General features: G+C 43.2%; 1 protein-coding gene across 1 annotated transcript in view; it reads right to left on the bottom strand.

Moving 5' to 3' along the window:
• The window catches only part of b3glcta (beta 3-glucosyltransferase a), a gene marked incomplete at its 5' end in the record, with an annotated part of 78143 nt that overhangs the window by 6295 nt on the left and 50971 nt on the right, over positions 1–20877 (bottom strand). The window contains 5 exons of the mRNA XM_065016544.1: positions 2089–2208; positions 2687–2786; positions 10146–10259; positions 11070–11139; positions 14767–14898. Of these exons, the coding sequence (XP_064872616.1) occupies positions 2089–2208; positions 2687–2786; positions 10146–10259; positions 11070–11139; positions 14767–14898 (536 nt within the window). The remainder of the gene's footprint in view (positions 1–2088; positions 2209–2686; positions 2787–10145; positions 10260–11069; positions 11140–14766; positions 14899–20877) is intronic.

The following is a 20877-nucleotide window of genomic DNA, read 5'->3' as shown; positions in this document are numbered from 1 at the left end:
CCCAGGGCACTAAACATGACTTGGTTTTTGCTCTGACATGTAGTGTCAACTGTGGGACCTATGTGCGTTTCCAAATCATGTCCAATCAATTGAATTTACCACAGGTGGACTCCAATCAAGTTGTCGAAACATCTTAAGGATGATCAATGGAAACAGGACGCACCTGTGCTCGAAATAGCAAAGGGTCTGAATACTTCTAAATTTGAATTTTTAAAAATCTACAATTTTTTTTGCTTTGTTATGGGGTATTGTGTATATGTTGATGAGGATTTTTAAAAATGTAATCCATTTTAGAATAAGGCTGTAACGTAACAAAATATGTCGAGAGGTCTGAGTACTTTCCGAATGCCCTGTGTAAGATTTCCTAAGCCTGTGTTAACCTTAGACCTTATTTTCGGCATTTATCCCAGAACTCTATTAATTTCTCCCATGAAAATGGCTAAACAAACAAGAGGTAACTCATTTCCGGGTGGACCTTTAAGCTGGTGCTTAAAGCTAGTGAGGGAGATTCTGGGAGAGTCTCCAGCTTCAGTGATTTTTGCAGTTCTTTCCAGTCATTGGAAGCAGAGAACTGGAATGAAAGGCGGCCAAAGGAAGAATTGGCTTTGGGGGTGACCAGTGAGATACAGTGGGGCAAAAAAGTATTTAGTCAGCCACCAATTGTGCAAGTTCTCCCACTTAAAAAGATGAGGCCTGTAATTTTCATCATAGGTACACTTCAACTATGACAGACAAAATTAGATTTTTTTTTCTCCAGAAAATCACATTGTAGGATTTTTTATGAATTTATTTGCAAATTATGGTGGAAAATAAGTACTTGTGAAGACTTACAGAAAACGTTTGACCTCGGTCATTGCCAATAAAGGGTATATAACAAAGTATTGAGATAAACTTTTGTTATTGACCAAATACTTATTTTCCACCATAATTTGCAAATAAATTCATTAAAAATCCTAAAATGTGATTGTCTGTCATAGTTGAAGTGTACCTATGATGAAAATTACAGGCCTCACTCATCTTTTTAAGTGGGAGAACTTGCACAATTGGTGGCAGACTAAATACTTTTTTGCCCCACTCTATACCTGCTGGAGCGCGTGCTACGAATGCTGCTATGGTGACTAGTGAGCTGAGATAAGGTGGGGCTTTACCTAGCAGAGACTTGTAGATGACCTGGAGCCATTGGGTTTGGCGACGAGTATGAAGCGAGGCCCAGCCAACGAGGGCATACAGGTCGCAGTTGTGGGTAGTATATGGGGCTTTGGTGACAAAACGGATGGCACTGTGATAGACTGCATCCAGTTTGTTGAGTAGAGTGTTGGAGGCTATTTTGTAAATGACATCGCCGAAGTCAAGGATGGGTAGGATGGTCAGTTTTACGAGGGTATGTTTGGCAGCATGAGTGAAGGATGCTTTGTTGCGATTCCCCTTGTCAATTTATTTTCACTATAATCTTTCTACTCTAACTCCCATTTGACCTAATTAAAAAAAGGCCTCCATCTGCGCAATCAAGAGTAGCCTATAGGCCAAGGCTCCTCTTACTCTCTCTCTCCTCAGCAGCAGGCGCATGTGAGGTGAGCGGCCGGGACTAGTTTCAGTTGGACATAAGCTATACGTTTTATTGAGTTGCAGTTAGCTGACACAGACAAGCTTGCGCAGTTCTCATCACATCAGACAGGTCCAATCAGGCCCAGTCGGCAAATCTATTTTAGTTGCACATACAAGAGACATGTGACAGTTACATCAGATCTGACCCAGATCCGAGACAAAAGAAAGAATTTAGGACTTGGATCCGCTCGGGTCCCTGGGCGGGTCTCGGAATTCTGGGTCTGTTGGAATCATGAAAACCTCTAGTTGGGGGTCCTCGAGGATCGTAGTTGAGAACCAATACTCTATAAAGATGGGTTCTGTTTCAATTAACATAAAATTCTGCATCCAAAATGTCTGTGTCAGAGATGCTAGCTGAGTCCCAAAAGGCACCCTATTCACTACAGAGGATTAATACAGCATTTTTGACCAGGGCCATCAAAAGTACTGCACTATGTAGGGAATGGGGTGCCATTTGGGATGTAGAAGCTGTAAGTGACTCACCCCCCTCCTCCGGTGATGTAGCTGTAGCCTCCCTGGCCCAGCCCGTAGCCGTACCTCTCTCCTAGACACACCGGTTCAGAGGGGTTGTAACAGCTCAACAGCATCTGCAGTCTGGGCAGGCTGGGGAGGGCACACACTCACACTCATCAGGTACACATGCATGTACAAACAAACACGTGTGCATGCATGCACCATTCACGCATGCACACACACACAAACACACACACACATATATATATTCTCTCTCATCACACAATACTCACACACAAACACACACAACAGGTAGGATATTCCTCATCAAAACCCCCCACTTAAATTTTGACTCCACTGCTCTCTACATCTGGTAACTTCCACACTAAATAAAAAAGAATCAGTTTGCTGACTGTGCCCTCAGGAGGCAGTCTTGTAGAGTTCTTACATTTTTTTTATTTGACAGTTTTTCACTGCATCAGGGGTTTTGGCATAAGTGAAGACACACATTTTGGAGGAACTATCACTCAGACACACCATCGGCCTTAGTGTCTGTCTGATTGTGTGTGTATCTTTGTGTGTGTGTGTGTACACGTGTGTGTGTGTGTGTATATACTGACAGCTTTACCTGATGAGTGTGTCATCATCCACCACCAGCAGCCAGCTCGTCTTTGGCACCGCATCGCTGATATACCTCTCCAAGATGGCAAACGTCTTCCCACAATGACCTGTAGAACAACACACACAAAGTACCGTTTCTTTTTCTGTATGACGCAAGATTGCATTAAAGGGCTGAATCTTAATTTGAGAACTAAAACTAGAATTTGAGATCTAGAACTAGAACCATTGACATCAATGCACAATTGAAGTTAATAATTGTGCACGTCGATCACAATTTAGGGTCGACTGTGGGATATACAGTGCATTCGGAAAGTATTCAGACCCCTTCCCTTTTTCCACATGTTGTTAAAGTTACAGCCTTATTCTAAAATAAGTTGAATAAAACATTTTCAGCAATCTACACACATTTTTGCAAATATATAAAAAATATCGGTCTGTGACAGTGGTGCGCAACTGGGTTATTTTCATTACTTTGCATAGATCCTTCATGATTCGTGGCATGAACGGGGGTCCCTGGTCGGTTTATCTCATTGGGGATGCCTACAGCATGACTATAACTCATGTGCGATTCCCTCGATTCCCTTGGTGGCCATGGTGCGCAGGGGAATGGCTTCCGGGTACCTGGTGGCATAATCCAGAATAACCAGGATGTATTGGTGCCTTCCGTTGCTCTTGGGTAGAGGCCCCACCAGGATTGTGTCACAGTCGGTTTGTGTGCGTCTCAGGCCCAGTCAATTTTTGTGACTCCAATCAATTTGAGTGGCTCTGTACGTTAACAGATTCTGACATTTTCTGAAATTACAATGCAACAATATGATATGTAGGTCCTTTAAATTAAGCTTTCTGCAATATTACACATATTGCCATGGGGTGGTGATACATCTTTGCAGTTTTAAGTTAATTTCCTGCAATTCTACACATTTTGCCAAAACTTATGTAATGTTAATGAAATCGGAGTGAGAGTGACTGACAAAATCAATGGGGGCCCCTGGGCACCTGCATGCTCGGTTGGTATTCAGCCAATGATTACTAGATACCTGGCTAGACTAACTTACCACCCAAAAATTATTAGCTGACATTTTTCTCAGTAAGTTCATTGAGTGACTGTCAGTGACTGACATAATGAGAAAAATTACACCTGGTCTATTATACTATTCTAACTTTCATCAATCAGTAAGTTGAGACCCTGAGTTCTAAAAAATGTAAAAAATGTAATACAAATATTTTTAATGAGGGATACCTGGAGGAAATTGGATCTCTTTTCAATAAAAATGGATGGCCTTCCCTTCAATAATTATATTTTTTTACCTGACCCTCCCTGAACGCTTGAAAAAAGAAACATGTGACCCTGCCCTACACCAACAATAATAATTAAAACATATAGTGGATAGCAGAGAACACCCTAACTCCTAGGACAGACCAGAGCCTTAGATATGCACTTTTAGAAACTGTTCTGTCTTACAAGCATTACATGGCAACGTAGCAATTCTTTTAGCGTAGGGCTGCGGGCCAGAAGGTTGTGTGTTCTCAGACCGCAGAGGACAAGGGTAGGGTGAAAGATCTCCTTTGTACACTGAACAAAAAATATAAAAGAAACATGTCAATTGTTGGTCAAGCTGAAATAAAAGATCCCAGACATATTTCATATGCAGAAAAAGCTTAATTCTCTAATTTTGTGCACATCCCTGTTAGTGAGCATTTCTCCTTTGCCAAGATAATACATCAACCTGACAGGTGTGGCGTATCAAGAAGCTGATTAAACGGCATGATCATTACACACCTTGTGCTGGGGACAATGTTCAGTGTAATAAAGGCATTGCATGAATCTATCATCGTATTTGGGGATCCAAGAAGAAATATTATTTTATAAACACATTTCATGCAATTCTACATCCTTTTAAATGAATGGAGACAAGAATAATATTTTTGTTATACAACACCAGTGCATGTGAGCAGAGTAGATCGAGGAGGCGCGCATGCGTAATTTGGCTGTAGCGCTGAGAGGATTTTAAAAAGTTTGTGTTGGCCCACTCTCCAGCTCCAATTTTGCTCTGCTACCACTTAACCATGAGCTCTGGGCATGCTCTATCCAGCCTATTTCAGTTCCTTTATCATTATTCTTTTAATTATCTCTATTGTGTTGCATTTATTTAGCCTAACCCACTACTGGTAATGCAGATAGGGCTACCTCGGGCTGTGGCAGTCATGACATTTTGTCAGCAGGTGATTGTCAAGAAAATAACTGACATTAATTAACATAAATACATTTAGCATTTACTGGCTTCCACACATAGCCTACAAGCTACTGAGGCAGACCTTTGGAACATCTACATTTTTAAAAGTCTAATAAATCCATGTAATGTAGCCTTTAGTTATTTTAGACAGGTCTAAAGAAGCATGATAAGAAGAAAGTGTAGTCTGTTTCAGAAGAACAGAATAGCATACTCAGAGTTGTCCTTTTGTTGGGTCCTGATCTGACTATGCCATATGGCTGTATGCTACACTAGTTTATTTAGCAGTTTATTTAGCAGATAAGGTTTGCTTATTATTCCGTGTCATTATTTTATAGTATGTAGAATACAATTGAACAAAGCTGAATAAAATAAATATTTCTCCAAAACGATGAGGGAATGCGCACATGCGGCTATTCTGTCTTGAGCCGTTAACAAATAAACTATATGCTTAATTTAGAGTTATTTATGCAACTTTAATTGTGCTACAAACATTGGACTATACAGTGCATTCGGAAAATATTCAGACCCCTGGACTGTTCCACATTTTGTTACATTAAAGCCTTATTCTAAAAATATATATATATTTCTTTTATTGCCTCATCAATCTACACACAATTCCAGATAATGACAAAGAAAAAACAGGTTTATAGAAATGTTTGCACACAAATGAAAAACGCTGAAATATCACATTTACATAAGTATTCAACCAATTAAATTTATTTATAAAGCCCTTTTCACATCAGTAGATGTCACAAAGTGCTATACAGAAACCCAGCCTAAAACCCCAAACAGCAAGCAATGCAGATGTAGAAGCACGGTGGCTAGTAAAAACTCCCTAGAAAGGCAGGAACCAAGGAAGAAACCTAGAGCGGAACCAGGCTCTGAGGGCAGGCCAGTCCCCCCCCCATATCCTCAGGCAGAAGAGTTGAAACTGGAGCAGCAGCACAACCAGGTGGACTGGGGACAGCAAAGAGTCATCAGACCAGGTAGTCCTGAGGCATGGTCCTAGGGCTCAGGTCCTCCGGAATGGAGGAAGAAAGGGATGGAGAGAAAATTAGAAGGAGTATACTTAAAATTCACACAGGACACCGGATAAGACAGGAGAATAACACCAGATAAGACTGAACCTAGCCCCCCGGCAAATAGACTACAGCACCATAGATACTGGAGGCTGAGACGGGGGGTTGGGAGACACTGTGGCCCTGACCCTATATACTCAGTACTTTGTTGAAGCACCTATGGCAGTGATTACAGCCTCGAGTCTTCTTGGGTATGACGCTACAAGCTTGGCACACCTGTATTGGGGTGTTTCTCTCAGTCGTCTCTGCAGATCCACACAAGCTGTCAGGTTAGATGGGGAGCGTCACTGCACAGCTCTTTTCAGGTCTCTTCAGACATGTTTGATGGGGTTCAAGTCCGGACTCTGGCTGGGCCACTCAAAGACATTCAGAGTTGTCCCATCGTCAACTTCTGCGTTGTCTTGGCTGTGTGCTTTAGGTCGTTGTCCTGTTGAAAGGTGAACCTTCGCCCCAGTCTAAGGTCCTGAGGGCTCTGGAGCAGGTTTTCATCAAGGATCTCTCTGTAGTTTTTGCCGTCCATTTATCCCTCGATCCTGACTAATCTCCCACTCCCTGCCATCATCCCCACAGCATGATGCTGCCACCACCATCCTTCACCGTAGGGATGGTGCCAGGTTTCCTCCAGACATGACGCTTGGCATTCAGGCCAAATAGTTCAATCTTGGTGTCATCAGACCAGAGAATCTTGTTTCTCATGGTCTGAGAGTCCTTTAGGTGCCTTATGGCAAACTCCAAGAAGACTGTCATGTGCCTTTAATTGACAAGTGGCTTCCGTCTGACCACTCTATCATAAATACCTGATTGGTGGAGTGCTGCAGAAATGGTTGTCCTTCTGGTTGTACTTTCCCATCTCCACAAAGGAACTCTGGAGCTCTGTCAGAGTGACCATCAGGTTTCTGGTCACCTCCCCGACCAAGGTCCTTCTCCCTCGATTGCTCAGTTTGGCCGGGCGGCCAGCATTAGGAAGAGTCTTGGAGGTTCTAAACTGCTTCCATTTAAGAATGATGGAGACCACTGTGTTCTTGGGGACTTTCAATGCTGCAGAATTCTTTTGGTACCCTTCCCCAGATCTGTGCCTTGACACAATCCTGTCTCTGCGCTCTACGGACAAATCCTTTGACCTCATGGTTTGGTTTTTGCTTTACGACAGGAGTCCAATGAAGTTGTAGAAACATCTCAAGGATGATCAATGGAAACAGGATGCACCTGAGCTCAATTTCGAGTCTCATAGCAAAGGGTCTGAATACTTATGTAAATAATGTGTTTCTGTCTTTAAATTTTTTATGCATTTTTCAGAAATTCCCCAAAATGTTTTTTTGCTTTGTCATTATGTGGTATTATGTGTAGATTGATGATGACATCTTTTTATTGAATCAATTTTAGAATAAGGCTGTAACGTAACAAAATGTGGAAAAAGTCAAGGGGTCTGAATCCTTTCCAAATGCACTGTATGTTTATATTTTAATACATTCTAAAGCTGCATGGTGGGACTCTAATGATGTTTTGAAAAACGTTGCATGAAAGGCATGAGCTCTGATTTGTTTCTTGTTGAAGCTGCACACACTTCATCAGTCTCTCATTAACAATCAAACAACCAAATCACTGTCAAACGCTCCCTAAAACACTTCAGCGAGCAGGCCTTTCTAAGAGACCTGGCCCGGGTATCCTGGAAGGATACTGTCCTCATCTCGTCAGTAGAGGATGCCTGGTTGCTCTTTAAAGTGCATTCCTCATCTTCTTAAATAAGCATGCCGATTCAAAAAATGTAGAACTAAGAACAGATATAGCCCTTGGTTCAACCCAGACTTGACTGCCTTTGACCAGCACAAAAACATCCTGTGGCGTTCTGTATTAGCATCAAATAGCCCCCGCGATATGCAACTTTCCAGGGAAGTCAGGAACCAATATACTCAGTCAGTTAGGAAATTTGGAAATTAGTTAGGAAATTTGTATCCTGTAGCACCAATTCCAAAAAGTTATGCGACACTGTAAAGTCCATGGAGAATAAGAGCACCTCCTCACAGCACTGAGGATAGGAAACACTGTCACCACCGATAAATCCACAATATTCGAGAATTTCAATAAGCATTTTTCTATGGCTGGCCATGCTTTCCACCTGGCTACCCCTAACCTGGCCAACATTTCAGTATCCCCTGCAGCAACTTGCCCAAGCCCCACCCCCACTTCTCCTTCACCCAAATCCAGACAGCTGATGTACTGAAAGTTATGAAAAATATGGATCCCTACAAATCAGCTGGGCTAGACAATCTGGACCTTATCTTTCTAAAATTATCCGCCAAAATTCTTGCAACCCCTATTACTAGACTGTTCAACCTTTCTTTCGTATCATCTGAGATCCCCAAAGATTGGAAAGCTGCCGAGGTCATCCCCCTCTTCAGAGGGGGAGACGCTCTAGACCCAAACTGTTTCAGACCTATATTCATCCTGCCCTGCTTTTCTAAAATCTTCAAAAGCCAAGTTAACATACAGATCCCCGACCATTTCAAATCCCACGGTACATTCTCCACTATGCAATCTGGTTTCCGAGCTGATCATGGGTGCACCTCAGCCACACTCAAGGTCCTAAACGATATCATAACCGCCATCGATAAAAGACAGCCGTCTTCATCGACCTGGCCAAGGCGTTCTACCCTGATAATCACAGGAATCTTATCGGCAGACTCAATAGCCTTGGCTTCTCAACTACTTCTCAGATAGAGTTCAGTGTGTCAAATCAGAGGGCCTGTTGTCCGGACCTCTGGCAGTCTCTATGGGGGTGCCACAGGGATCAATTCTCTCACAGGGACTCTTTTCTCTGTACATATCAATGATGTCGCTCTTGCTGCTGGTGATTCGCTGATCCACCTCTATGCAGACGACACCATTCTGTATACATCTGGCCCTTCTTTGGACACTATGCTAACAAACCTCCAAACAAGCTTCAGTGCCATACAACATTCCTTTGGTGGCCTCCAACTGCTTTTAAATCCTAGTAAAACTAAGTGCATGATCTTCAACCAATTGCTGTCCGCACCCTCCCGCCCAACTAGCATCACTACTCTGGACGGTCCTGACTTAGAATATGAGGACATCTACAAATACCTAGATGTCTGGTTAGACTGTAAACTCTCCTTCCAGGCTCACATTAAGCCTCTCCAATGCAAATCCAAAATTAAATCTAGAATCGCTTCCTATTTCGCAACAAAGCCTCTTTCACTCATGCTGCCAAACATACCCTTGTAAAACTGACTATCCTACCCTACCTATCCTTGACTTCGGCGATGTCATTTACAAAATAGCCTCCAACTACTCAGCCAACTGGATGTAGTCTATCACATTGCCATCCGTTTTGTCACCAAAGCCCCATATACTACCCACCACTGTGACCTGTATGCTCTCGTTGGCTGGCCCTCACTTCATATTCGTTGGCAAACCCGCTGGCTCCAGGTCGTCTGTAAGCCTTTGCTCGGTAAAGCCCCTCCTTAACTGAAGCTGGAGTCTTATCTTCCTCGCTAACTTTAAGCATCAGCTGTCAGAGCAGCTTACCGATCACTGTACACAGCCCATCTGTAAATAGCACACCCGTCTACCTCATCCCCATATTGTTACTTATCCTCTTGCTCTTTTGCTCCCCAGTATCTCCACTTGCACATCATCATCTGCACATCCCTCACTCCAGTGTTAATACTAAATTGTAATTATTTCGCCTCTAATGGCCTATTTATTGCCTTGCCTCTCTACTCTTCTACATTTTCACAATGTACATAGACTTTTCTATTGTGTTATTGACTGTACGTTTGTTTATGTGTAACTCTATGTTGTTGTTTTTGTCGCACTGCTTTGCTTTATCTTGGCCAGGTTGCAGTTGTAAATGAGAACTTGTTCTCAACTGGCCTACCTGGTTAAATAAAAGGTGAAAAAAATATATATATATTGTCCAGCACTTGATAATACTCGCACCAAGCCTCGAACATCCTGCCGGCATCCCTCGTGTGGCCCTAATGCCCCCTGAAAATCTATGCCTTTTGCGGCCAAAAAGGTTTGTCAGACATGTCCATGTAATCTTAATAATTATGATCTAAAAGGCTAAATGGATCCTAGACTAGCACTCCTACTCTGAGATGTTATGGATACAGGCCCTGGACTAACTCACCTCTCTCTGTGTTGGGGACTCCTAGGTCAATGGTAGGTATGGAGGGGTCAGTGTGGTCACTGTAATACTCCAACAGAGATGCCTCTCTCTCCCACGTCTTCTTCACCACTGGGACTGGGGCAGGACAACAGGACGACAGGTAAAACAATACAGCTCAACACTTTCACAAGACAATAGTAAGTAGAATCAGGCTTCGGTACACAGAAAACGTGCAGCAATTATTAATAATGAATGTTAAACACATTTAGTCTTTTACAGAACTTTTTGAAATAAACATTTCAATAGATGTTTTTGTAGTTTTTTTCCTTGTTCAATGTAAAATAATTGGACCTGTAAAAATAAAATAAAAACACAGAAAGAGTCAAGAGTCAAAAGCATTAAAGGACTGGAGGCAACTGAGGGGGAAAAATAGTCAATTACAAAATACTATTTTTTCACATCCAACCCTCATGCCATAAATACATCTAATGTCCCTTTTAGTTATGTCTGTGTGTTAGTTGAGGATAACTGTAATTATTATAATCAGAGCAAGTAGCTGTGACCGACATGTCAGCTGGAGCTTATGTAGAATTTTCCGGATGGTTCCGAAATTCTAACGGCAAAATGTTATCTGTCTCATTAAGTTTTAATGGATTCCTGGTACTTCTGACTCAGCGCTGCCATGAAAGCTACATTAACAGTTAGGCTGTCGGGGGGGGGGGGGGTACCAATCCACCTCTACGCCGTGACAAAGCAAGTTTGTGACTGACATCTTGTGCTGAGAGTTAAACCAGGCCACCACAGAGTCAGTACTTTACCAGGCACACATCTAAGGCTAAATATGCATCCCATCCCTTAGAAGAATAGAGCAAATGTTGACATTATGGACCCTGTCTGAGTTTAACCACCCCAGAGCTTCAGGTGAGCTTCAAATGTCTGACTCACCTCTCTCACTATGAAACTTCTTGCAAGTTTTCACAGCAACAAAGATGTCTTCCTTCTTTACAGGCTCCCCCTGTAAGAAAAGCAGGAATATAAGAATTAGACATATATTTTAGGGCCCAGAGTTTTTCCTGGGCAGGTCACATGATCAGGAATAACACTGGGCCCTAGTTATGGAACATACATCCCAAGAGGGGAGCTGTTATCGTTGTTGAAGCACCACTAACTTTTTCAAATTCCCTGCCCGTGTTGAAGAGACCTTGTGAATCTGGACAAGTTCCTTCAGATGACACATGCGGTATTATTAGGTTATTATTTGAGAGTGAAATGTAAATTGGCCATGTTAATTTAAGTGATCAGGTCTACTGCATGTCTGTCTGTGGCTCTCAAGGCTGATTGCCAGAGGGAGGCCATACACCCTGCTTATAGGCTGTCCTCTGCCTCTCTGTGAGGCTCAAGGCTTTCTGCCTGTGTCTCAAATGGCACCCTATTCCCTATGTAGTACACTACGTTTCACAAGGGCCAGTAGGAAATTGGCCAAAAGTAGTCAAATTGGCCCAAAGTAGTATACTATAAAGGGAATAGGGTGCAATTTGGGATGCAGACCTATGAGTTATATCTGTCTTCTCTGCATATTAGAGCTCTGGCCAGGTTAGTGGGAAGATGTCGAGAAAAGGTAAGAAGGGTAGGAGGGAGACTAAAAGGAGAGAGCCAGCATAGTCATAGATAAGAGGGGGAGAAAGGTTAGGAGGGAGACTAAATGGAGAGAGCAAGCATAGTCATAGATCAGATGGGGAGAAAGGAAGGGTAGGAGGGGGACTAAAAGGAGAGAGCCAGCCAGAATAGTCATAGATCAGATGGGGAGACTAAAAGGAGAGAGCCAGCATAGTCATAGATCAGATGGGGAGAAAGGGTAGGAGGGAGGAAGGGTAGGAGGGGGAATAAAAGGAGAGAGCCAGCCAGAATAGTCATAGATCAGATGGGGAGAAAGGAAGGGTAGGAGGGAGACTAAAAGGTGAGAACCAGCATAGTCATAGATCAGAGGGGGAGAAAGAGAAGGAGGGAGGAAGGGTAGGAGGGGGAATAAAAGGAGAGAACTAACATAGTCATAGATCAGAGGGGGAGAAAGGGTAGGAGGGAGGAAGGGTAGGAAGGAGACTAAAAGGAGTTAACCAGCATAGTCATAGATCAGCAAGGGAGAAAGGGTAGAAGGGGGAAAGGGTAGGAGGGAGACTAAAAGGAGAGAGCCAGCAAAGCCATATATCAGAGGGGGAGAAAGAGAAGGAGGGAGAAAGGGTAGGAGAGAGACGAAAATGAGAGAGCCAGCATAGTCATAGATCAGCAGGGGAGAAAGGGTAGGAGGGAGACTAAAAGGAGAGAACCAGCAAAGCCATATATCAGAGGGGGAGAAAGGGTAGGAGGGAGGAAGGGTAGGAGGGGGACTAAAAGGAGAGAGCCAGCATAGTCATAGATAAATAAGAGGGGGAGAAAGGGTTTGGAGGGAGTACGAAAATGTATGCACTCTGGAATTAACTTTAATCAAATCGCATTTTAATGGGAAAAAACATGAATTGCTACATAATTTAGTAATTTATGTCAAAACACATATCAAATGAGATTTTGCTTTACTTCAATGTAAAAATCATTTAAACTGAGCCATGTTGGTTTAAAAAGCTGACTCTTCCAAATGAAAATGGATCACTTTTTTTTTGAGCACTCACTCTGGTTAAGAGCGTCTGCTAAATGACTAAAAGGTCATTTAAATGTATTAAAAAGTTAGAGAGGAATGGTAGGAGGGAGGAAGGGTAGAAGAAAGACTAAAAGGAGAGAGCTAGGATAGCCCTGGATCTCTCTCCCTAAGGGGAATGAGAGAGGAGAAAGAGTAAAAGGAGAGAGGGCACCTTGATCTCTCTGAGCACTTTATGGAATATTCAGACCAGGCTGAAGAAAGGCAACACTTCCAGGGGTACAAGGCAGACACACTGAAAGGGATCAAGAACAGAGGGGAATATATTAAGCGCATCTGAGCGCAAACTAATAGGCCAGAGCTCAACACAGTGGTTTGTGTTGGGTGGGCAGCGGCGGTCCTCAATGGCCATGTTGGCATCACATTTCTCAGCTCAACACAGTGGTTTGTGTTGGGTGGGCAGCGGCGGTCCTCAATGGCCATGTTGGCATCATATTTCTCAGCTCAACACAGTGGTTTGTGTTGGGTGGGCAGCGGCGGTCCTCAATGGCCATGTTGGCATCATATTTCTCAGCTCAACACAGTGGTTTGTGTTGGGTGGGCAGCGGCGGTCCTCAATGGCCATGTTGGCATCACATTTCTCAGCTCAACACAGTGGTTTGTGTTGGGTGGGCAGCGGCGGTCCTCAATGGCCATGTTGGCATCATATTTCTCAGCTCAACACAGTGGTTTGTGTTGGGTGGGCAGCGGCGGTCCTCAATGGCCATGTTGGCATCATATTTCTCAGCTCAACACAGTGGTTTGTGTTGGGTGGGCAGCGGCGGTCCTCATGGCCATGTTGCTGGCATCGCATTTCTCAGCTCAACACAGTGGTTTGTGTTGGGTGGGCAGCGGCGGTCCTCAATGGCCATGTTGGCATCATATTTCTCAGCTCAACACAGTGGTTTGTGTTGGGTGGGCAGCGGCGTTCCTCAATGGCCATGTTGGCATCATATTTCTCAGCTCAACACAGTGGTTTGTGTTGGGTGGGCAGCGGCGGTCCTCAATGGCCATGTTGGCATCATATTTCTCAGCTCAACACAGTGGTTTGTGTTGAGTGGGCAGCGGCGGTCCTCAATGGCCATGTTGCTGGCATCGCATTTTTCAGCTCAACACAGTGGTTTGTGTTGGGTGGGCAGCGGCGGTCCTCATGGCCATGTTGCTGGCATCACATTTTTCAGCTCAACACAGTGGTTTGTGTTGGGTGGGCAGCGGCGGTCCTCAACGGCCATGTTGCTGGCATCACATTTCTCAGCTCAACGCAGTGGTTTGTGTTGGGTGGGCAGCGGCGGTCCTCAATGGCCATGTTGGCATCACATTTTTCAGCTCAACACAGTGGTTTGTGTTGGGTGGGCAGCGGCGGTCCTCATTGGCCATGTTGCTGGCATCACATTTTTCAGCTCAACACTCCACACCTGATTCAAATGAACTAATAACCACTTTTTATTTCAGCCCACAATTGGATTCATCAGGTGTACTGCTGTGGGGCTGGAGAAAAGGTATGACACCAACACGGCTCGAGGGCTGCAGCTGCCCGCCGATGTGAGACGGAATTCCAGTATAGAGGCTGTAGCCTGCTGAAGAGTGTCTCACCCAGGAATGTAAAGTACTTGAAGAGGATTTGACGGTACTTTAAATATCACTTGAGGGAGAAAAAAGATTTGAGCAATGAGGTCATCCTGAGATTGCTCTCCAACCTTCTGATAGTTTGCATGCATGAAGACTGACACAATCATTGTTCCTGGGGGGTGGAGCAGACTTGGGTCCAAAACATGTATCCTTTCCCCCCAAAATACTTGGATTTAGTGGGTGGGGTTGGCACTTTTGGGACTATTCCATTGGTGCAATTCCATTTAAACCCCAATCAAGTGCACCAAGTAAGTAAGCTGAAACAAAAAACGTGCTATTATTTCGACCTAGATCTATGGTGAGGAATAGACCTGTGATGTACAGTATGCACAACTTGGTACCTACACACAGGGGAGCAGGTCTCCTGAGGGTGGTAGCACAGTGTTGGGCAGTGGGAGAGTGTTCTGGCTCAGTACATAGCTCTGGGACTGCCGTCAGACGAGGCCCGTGGCCATTCTCCCAGATATACAGAGCTACCTGCAACAACATGGGAAGATACTGTTACTGTTTTTTTCAGCTGCTCATGCAAACACATTTTCTTCTAGAAGCAAGCCAAAGTCGGTAGCTGAAGTCGACGCCCCTTCATCGGTGATTGGTCAACAGTTGGGATTCTTCAATGATGTGTTTGTTGTCATTCAACGAGAGACAAATGGTTCATGCAAAAAAAAAAATCACTTGAAAAATACTCCACCAAACGTCTTAATGTAAAATTGCGCGACTAAGATCTCCTCTACAAAATGTAAAAATTATGACAGATTTCTTGAGTTTTCTTAGATGAATTCGGACTATTTTGAGGAAGTGGCTACGGCGTCTCAAGGTGGACAAACAGTACTATTGCAGCCTTTTCTTGTTTTTCAAGCAAAGGTAGTATGTGAGACGCCAGCCATACCAAAGCATGCAGAAGGCTTTACGGTCACATTGGAGATGACTGTATAAAATACTAATACAACAAAATATTTTCTTTAACAAGAAATATATATTTTTAAAAAGATGTCAAAATTATTGGCACCCTTGTGTTCAATACTTTGTGCACCCTCCAGTTGTGAGGATAATGGCACTTAGCCTTATTCTATAATGTTTTATGAGATTGTAAGAACACACTATTGCTCTATTCAGAAACCTTCCTGATCCTTGATATCCTTCGGTCTGCGTTTATGGACTGCCCTCCGCAATTCAAACCACAGGTTTTTAATGGTGTTCAAGTCCAGAGATTGTCCAAAATTTAGATTTTGTGGTCAATTAACCATTTCTTTGTGGATTTTGATGTGTGCCTGGGGTCATTGTCTTAATGGAAGTTTCATTTGCGACCAAGTTTCAGCCTCCTGACAGAGGCAACCAGGTTTTTGGCTAAAATGTTCTACTACTACGAGAGTTCATGAGGTCGTTAACCTTAAAAAAGGGCCCCAGGACCAGTGGAAGCAAAACAGCCCCAATAACATCAGAGATCAACCACCATATTTTACAGTATGTATTAGGTTATTTTCCGCATATGCATCCTTCTGTCGAGGCCAAACCCACCACTATCTGACCATAGTACCCGGTTCCAATTCAAGTGCTAATGACGTTTAGCAAACTCTAGGTGTTGCTCTCAATAAAGGCCTTTTTATGGCAACCCCTCCAAATAGCCTATTGTCATGGAGGGGTTATCTAATTGAGGATTTGGTGACCCCAAGATGCGAGGAATTTCTGTAACTCTCCAACTATGGCCCTTGGACTTTGCACCCCCCCAATCTTCTTCACTGTGCGTGGGGACAAGATGTGTTCTCTACCTGGCAAGTGTACCACTGTTCCAGTGGTTTTAAACTACTTCAAACCCAAATAGTGGTAGGTGGTATATTTGGTTTTTCAGTTGTTTTCATGTCCCCATTGCCTGATTTATGAAAGTCAACAACCATTTGTCTCCTTTCATTTGTGAGTTCTTTGGATTTTACATACGTGGTACCTTTTAAAAAAAATTTTTTTATCCCCCAGTGAAACAGGATGCCATGAAATGCCACAATACAGTTCTGTAAATTGAGATGAATTTAAAGGTCCTGCACAGCCAAAATCAAGTTTTGCTTCTACATTGATAAAGTTTGATCATAAAGTTACTGGTCACCTCCCCCATATCAAACACTTGGATTCAGGTGGGATTATTAAAAGGAATTTTGTGACATCACAAAATCTCTCAATTTAATACACCAGTGGTAATATCTTATTCTTTTACCTAATTTAAATTAATACCACATTGTAACCAACATCACAGAAGGTGTGTTCGCAGGGGGGTGTGGTTTACATAACTAAGTAGCTAGTCTACGGGTGCCAAAATTTAACTGCAGGGTGTCAGCGAATATAATTAGAGGTATTGTGTGCGCTTTGGGGACCTTTAACAGAATGTGACTGGCAGAACGGATGTTGTATGTGGAAGGTGAGGGCTGCAGTAGGCATCTCAGATAAGAGGGAGTGAGGCCTAAGAGGGTTTTATAAATAAGCATCAACCAGTGGGTCTTGCGCTGGGTACACAAAGATGGCTAGTTTACTGGGGAGTATAGAGTGCAGTGTTGTGTCCTACTGGTGATCTATAAATTACATCTCCGTAACCTAGCATAGTCTAGATTTAACCTTAGCCTGCAGCTTCGATCTGTGCTGAGAGTATGTCTAAAAAAATAGCAGCACAACATTTCTTAGAGTCAAGGGCAGTGGCGATATCATTAAGGTTGCAGTGACACATCCATAACCTGAGCAGAAACCAGACTGCATACCAGAGAGAACACTATAGACATCAAGGAAGACAGTCAGGTGATTATTGACAAGTTTTTCCGGCAGGGCAGGATAGAAATGGGCCTATAACAGTTAGGATCAGCTTGATCTCGCCCTTTAAATAAAGGCTGCCTTCCAAGCATTGGGAACATCCCCAGGGAGAAGAGACAGGTTAAAAAGTTGAGAGATAGGCTTTGTGATGATAGGGGCTGCAACATTAAAGGAAGGAAGGAAGGATCTAAACCATCTGACCAGATGTTTTTTTAGGGTCAAGTTTAAGGAGCTCTTTTAGCACCTCAGACTCAGTGACCGCTTGCAGGGAAAAGCTGGGGGAAAAGATGGAACGGCACTAGGCCTAGCGGCATTAGAAGGGCTGGGAGATGAAGCTTTGGACGGGCAAAGAGGCATTGCTGAGTCAAATAGGAATCCTGACTTAATGAAGTGGTGATTAAAGAGCTCAGCCATAGAAATGTTTTTTTTGTCCACAAGTTTGCACCTATACTGGCAATAACTGGGCACATGGGTTGGGAACCCTGCGAGGTGAGAGACATAAACAATACTCAAAAACAACTGAAGATGTAATATGAAAAGGAATGGGTGGAGGACATTAATCATGAACCTAAATTGAGAATCTTTTATTTGATTAAGAACTATTTCATGTGCGAGGGATATGCTATGTACAGCCTACTAACTAGCAGGAGATCCCTATGTGCACAGGTAAGATAAAGGATTATTGCCCCTGTGTATTGAAACAGGACGGTATTGTGATGAAATGGAAGAGGACTAACTACTGTTACCTTGAAGAGGAAGAGAATGAAATTCACTCAATACTCTATTGCACTTTCTACCACGATTTACGCGAGTGAAAAGCCAGGTATACCATGACATTTTGTGGCTGAGTGATGAAGAGAAAGTTAAATGTATTTTTGGCCATTCTATATTCACATTTGCTGAATTTTTAGATAAAGCTTGGAATAAGAGAAAAATGGCAACCTATAATGAAATTACATATTTAGTTCTAGACATAGAGAACCAGTCAAAAGTTTGGATACACCTCTTCATTCTATGGTTTTTCATTATTTTAACACTATGATATAACACATATTGAATCACGTAGTAACATTGCACACTTGGCATTCTCTCAACCAGCTTCATTTGGAATGCTTTTCCAACAGTCTTCAAGGAGTTCCCACATTTGCTGAGCACTTGTTGGCTGCTTTTCCTTCACTCAACTCATCCCAAACCATCTCAATTGGGTTGAGGTCGGATGATTGTGGAGGCCAGGTCATCTGATGCAGCACTCCATCACTCCTTCTTTGTCAAATAGCCCTCACACAGCCTGGAGGTGTGATTTGGGTCACTGTCCTGTTGAAAAACAAATGATGGGTTGGCATATCACTGCAGAATGATGTGGTAGTCATGCCTTGAATTCTAAATAAATCAGAGTGTCACAAGCAAAGCACCCCCACACCTTCTCCATACTTCACGATGGGAACCACACACGCGGAGATAATCCGTTCACCTACTTTGCGTCTCACAAAGACACAGCGTTTGGAACCAACACTGTCAAATTTGGACTCATCTGACGAAAGGACAGATGATTTCTACAGTCTAATGTCCATTGCTCGTGTTTCTTGGCCCAAGCAAGTCGCTTCTTCTTATGGGTGTCCTTTAGTAGTGGTTTCTTTGCAGCAATTCGACCATGAAGGCCTGATTCACGCAGTCTCCTCTAAAAACAGTTGATGTTGAGATGTGTCTGTTACTTCAACTCTGTGAAGCATTTATTTGGGCTGCAATTTCTGAGGCTGGCAACTCTAATGAACTTATCCTCTGAAGCAGAGGTAACTCTGGGTCTTCCATTCCTGTGGTGGTCTTGGGGAGAGTTCTCTTTTCTTTGTGAAGGGCAGGGCGCCCTGGAATGGGTTGGGGTGCGAAGCGGGGCTGGGCTCAAGCTGCGGCTGGGGGAGCAGTTGTCTAGCAGTGAAACAGTTCCTTCAGCCTCATTTACTGCCTTTAAAAAAAACATAGCTGATATTGCTGACTTGTTTAAACAAATGTGATTTCTACTGAGATGTACAAACTATACAAGCTATGGCATAAGGGGACGACAAGCGGATAAAAGACTATCTGTAATTCTGATTAAGACATTAATGAGTGAGCTAGGACGGACGTAGTCAATATAACTATTTGTTCAGAACTTTTGAAATGTACAGCGACAGAATTCAGAACATGGGCCGTTCTTAGTGTTCTCCCTGTACACCAAGTCAGAACCGTAGGATAAATAAAGGGGGCATACAAGCAGACAATGAAAGCTCTTACAACATTTCTTTAAAACAGGTCATATGCTACATGTGCACCACCAAGTCATACACTTATGTATACTGTAGCTAAGAAAGTAATACTATCTCCCTGACATATTACATAGTTTATGCAGCTTTATACAATACATTTTTGGACTCGCCTTGTTGTGCTGTGCTCACTTGAAGGTGGTGACCGCGGTCCATCGTGGGCAGATTTTGTCAACCAAGTCTGGCATTTTCTGGATTTATGGTGCTTTCAAAGCAACTGGGAACCCGGAAAAAAACGTTGAATCATGACGTCGTCATTGATCTTCAGGTTTACAATTCCGAGTTGGATGACCGTTCAAAACGTATTTTCACAGTCAGAGCATATTTATTCCCAACTTCCCAGTCGTCTTGAACTCACTGAGGTAAAGTTTTCGCAGTTCCGAGTTAACAGTTGTTTTGAGCGTAGCACAAATCCTGCTTCATTGACAGCATGGCCAATGTTGAATGTTTATCATTTTAAACTTGGAAAAGAGCCCCTTAATCCCAGATTTGAGACCACACGGCCACTCCACTGAATAGTAGGCTAGTGATTGCTTTGCAATGCTTGCAGTTTGCCACTGCTTCCTTCTGTTAGGTTCCAATTTTGAGTAAATAACTCACGGACACTAGAGAAGCTTAACCAAGTTTAATTCTTCCCAAAGGTTCATTACAACTAATTCAGACAAAAAAAAACATTTCACACAGGCACTGATATTTCACCCTTTCTCCTAGGCTGAGTCTCCTCCTCCACAACTAAACAGCCCTGATGCCTAACAATAACATATCCTGACATAATGTAAATATTATACATGACCCTTTCTCCCTCAGTTACATTGTTATGTTCAAAGCTAAAAAGAAAACAAAAAGTCTATATACAGTGAGTGCAAATGAGGTAAGATAAGGGAGTTAAGGTAATAAATAGGCCATGGTGGCGAAGGAATTATAATATAGCAATTAAACACTGGAATGGTAGATGTGCAGGAGATGAATGTGCAAGTAGAAATACTGGAGTGCAAAGGAGCAAGATAAATACAGTATGGGGATGAGGTAGTTGGATGGGCTGTTTACAGATTGGCTATGTACAGGTGCAGTGATCTGTGAGCTGCTCTGACAGCTGGTGCTTAAAGCTAGTGAGGGAGATATGAGTCTCCAGCTTCAGTGATTTTTGCAGTTAGTTTCAGTCATTGGCAGCAGAGAACTGCAAGGAAAGGCGGCCAAAGTATGAATTGGCTTTGGGGGTGACCAGTGAGATATACCTGCTAGAGTGCGTGCTATGAGTGGGTACTGCTATGGTAACCAGTGAGCTGAGATAAGGCAGGGCTTTACCTAGCAGAGACTTGTAGATGACCTGGAGCCAGTGGGTTTGGCGACGAGAGTGAAGCGAAGGCCA

Source organism: Oncorhynchus nerka, unplaced genomic scaffold (assembly GCF_034236695.1).
Source record: "Oncorhynchus nerka isolate Pitt River unplaced genomic scaffold, Oner_Uvic_2.0 unplaced_scaffold_13___fragment_8___debris, whole genome shotgun sequence".
Classification (NCBI taxonomy): Eukaryota; Metazoa; Chordata; class Actinopteri; order Salmoniformes; family Salmonidae; genus Oncorhynchus; species Oncorhynchus nerka.
The sequence above is the reverse complement of the archived record's forward strand: the minus strand, read 5'-3'. Positions and strand labels throughout refer to the sequence as shown.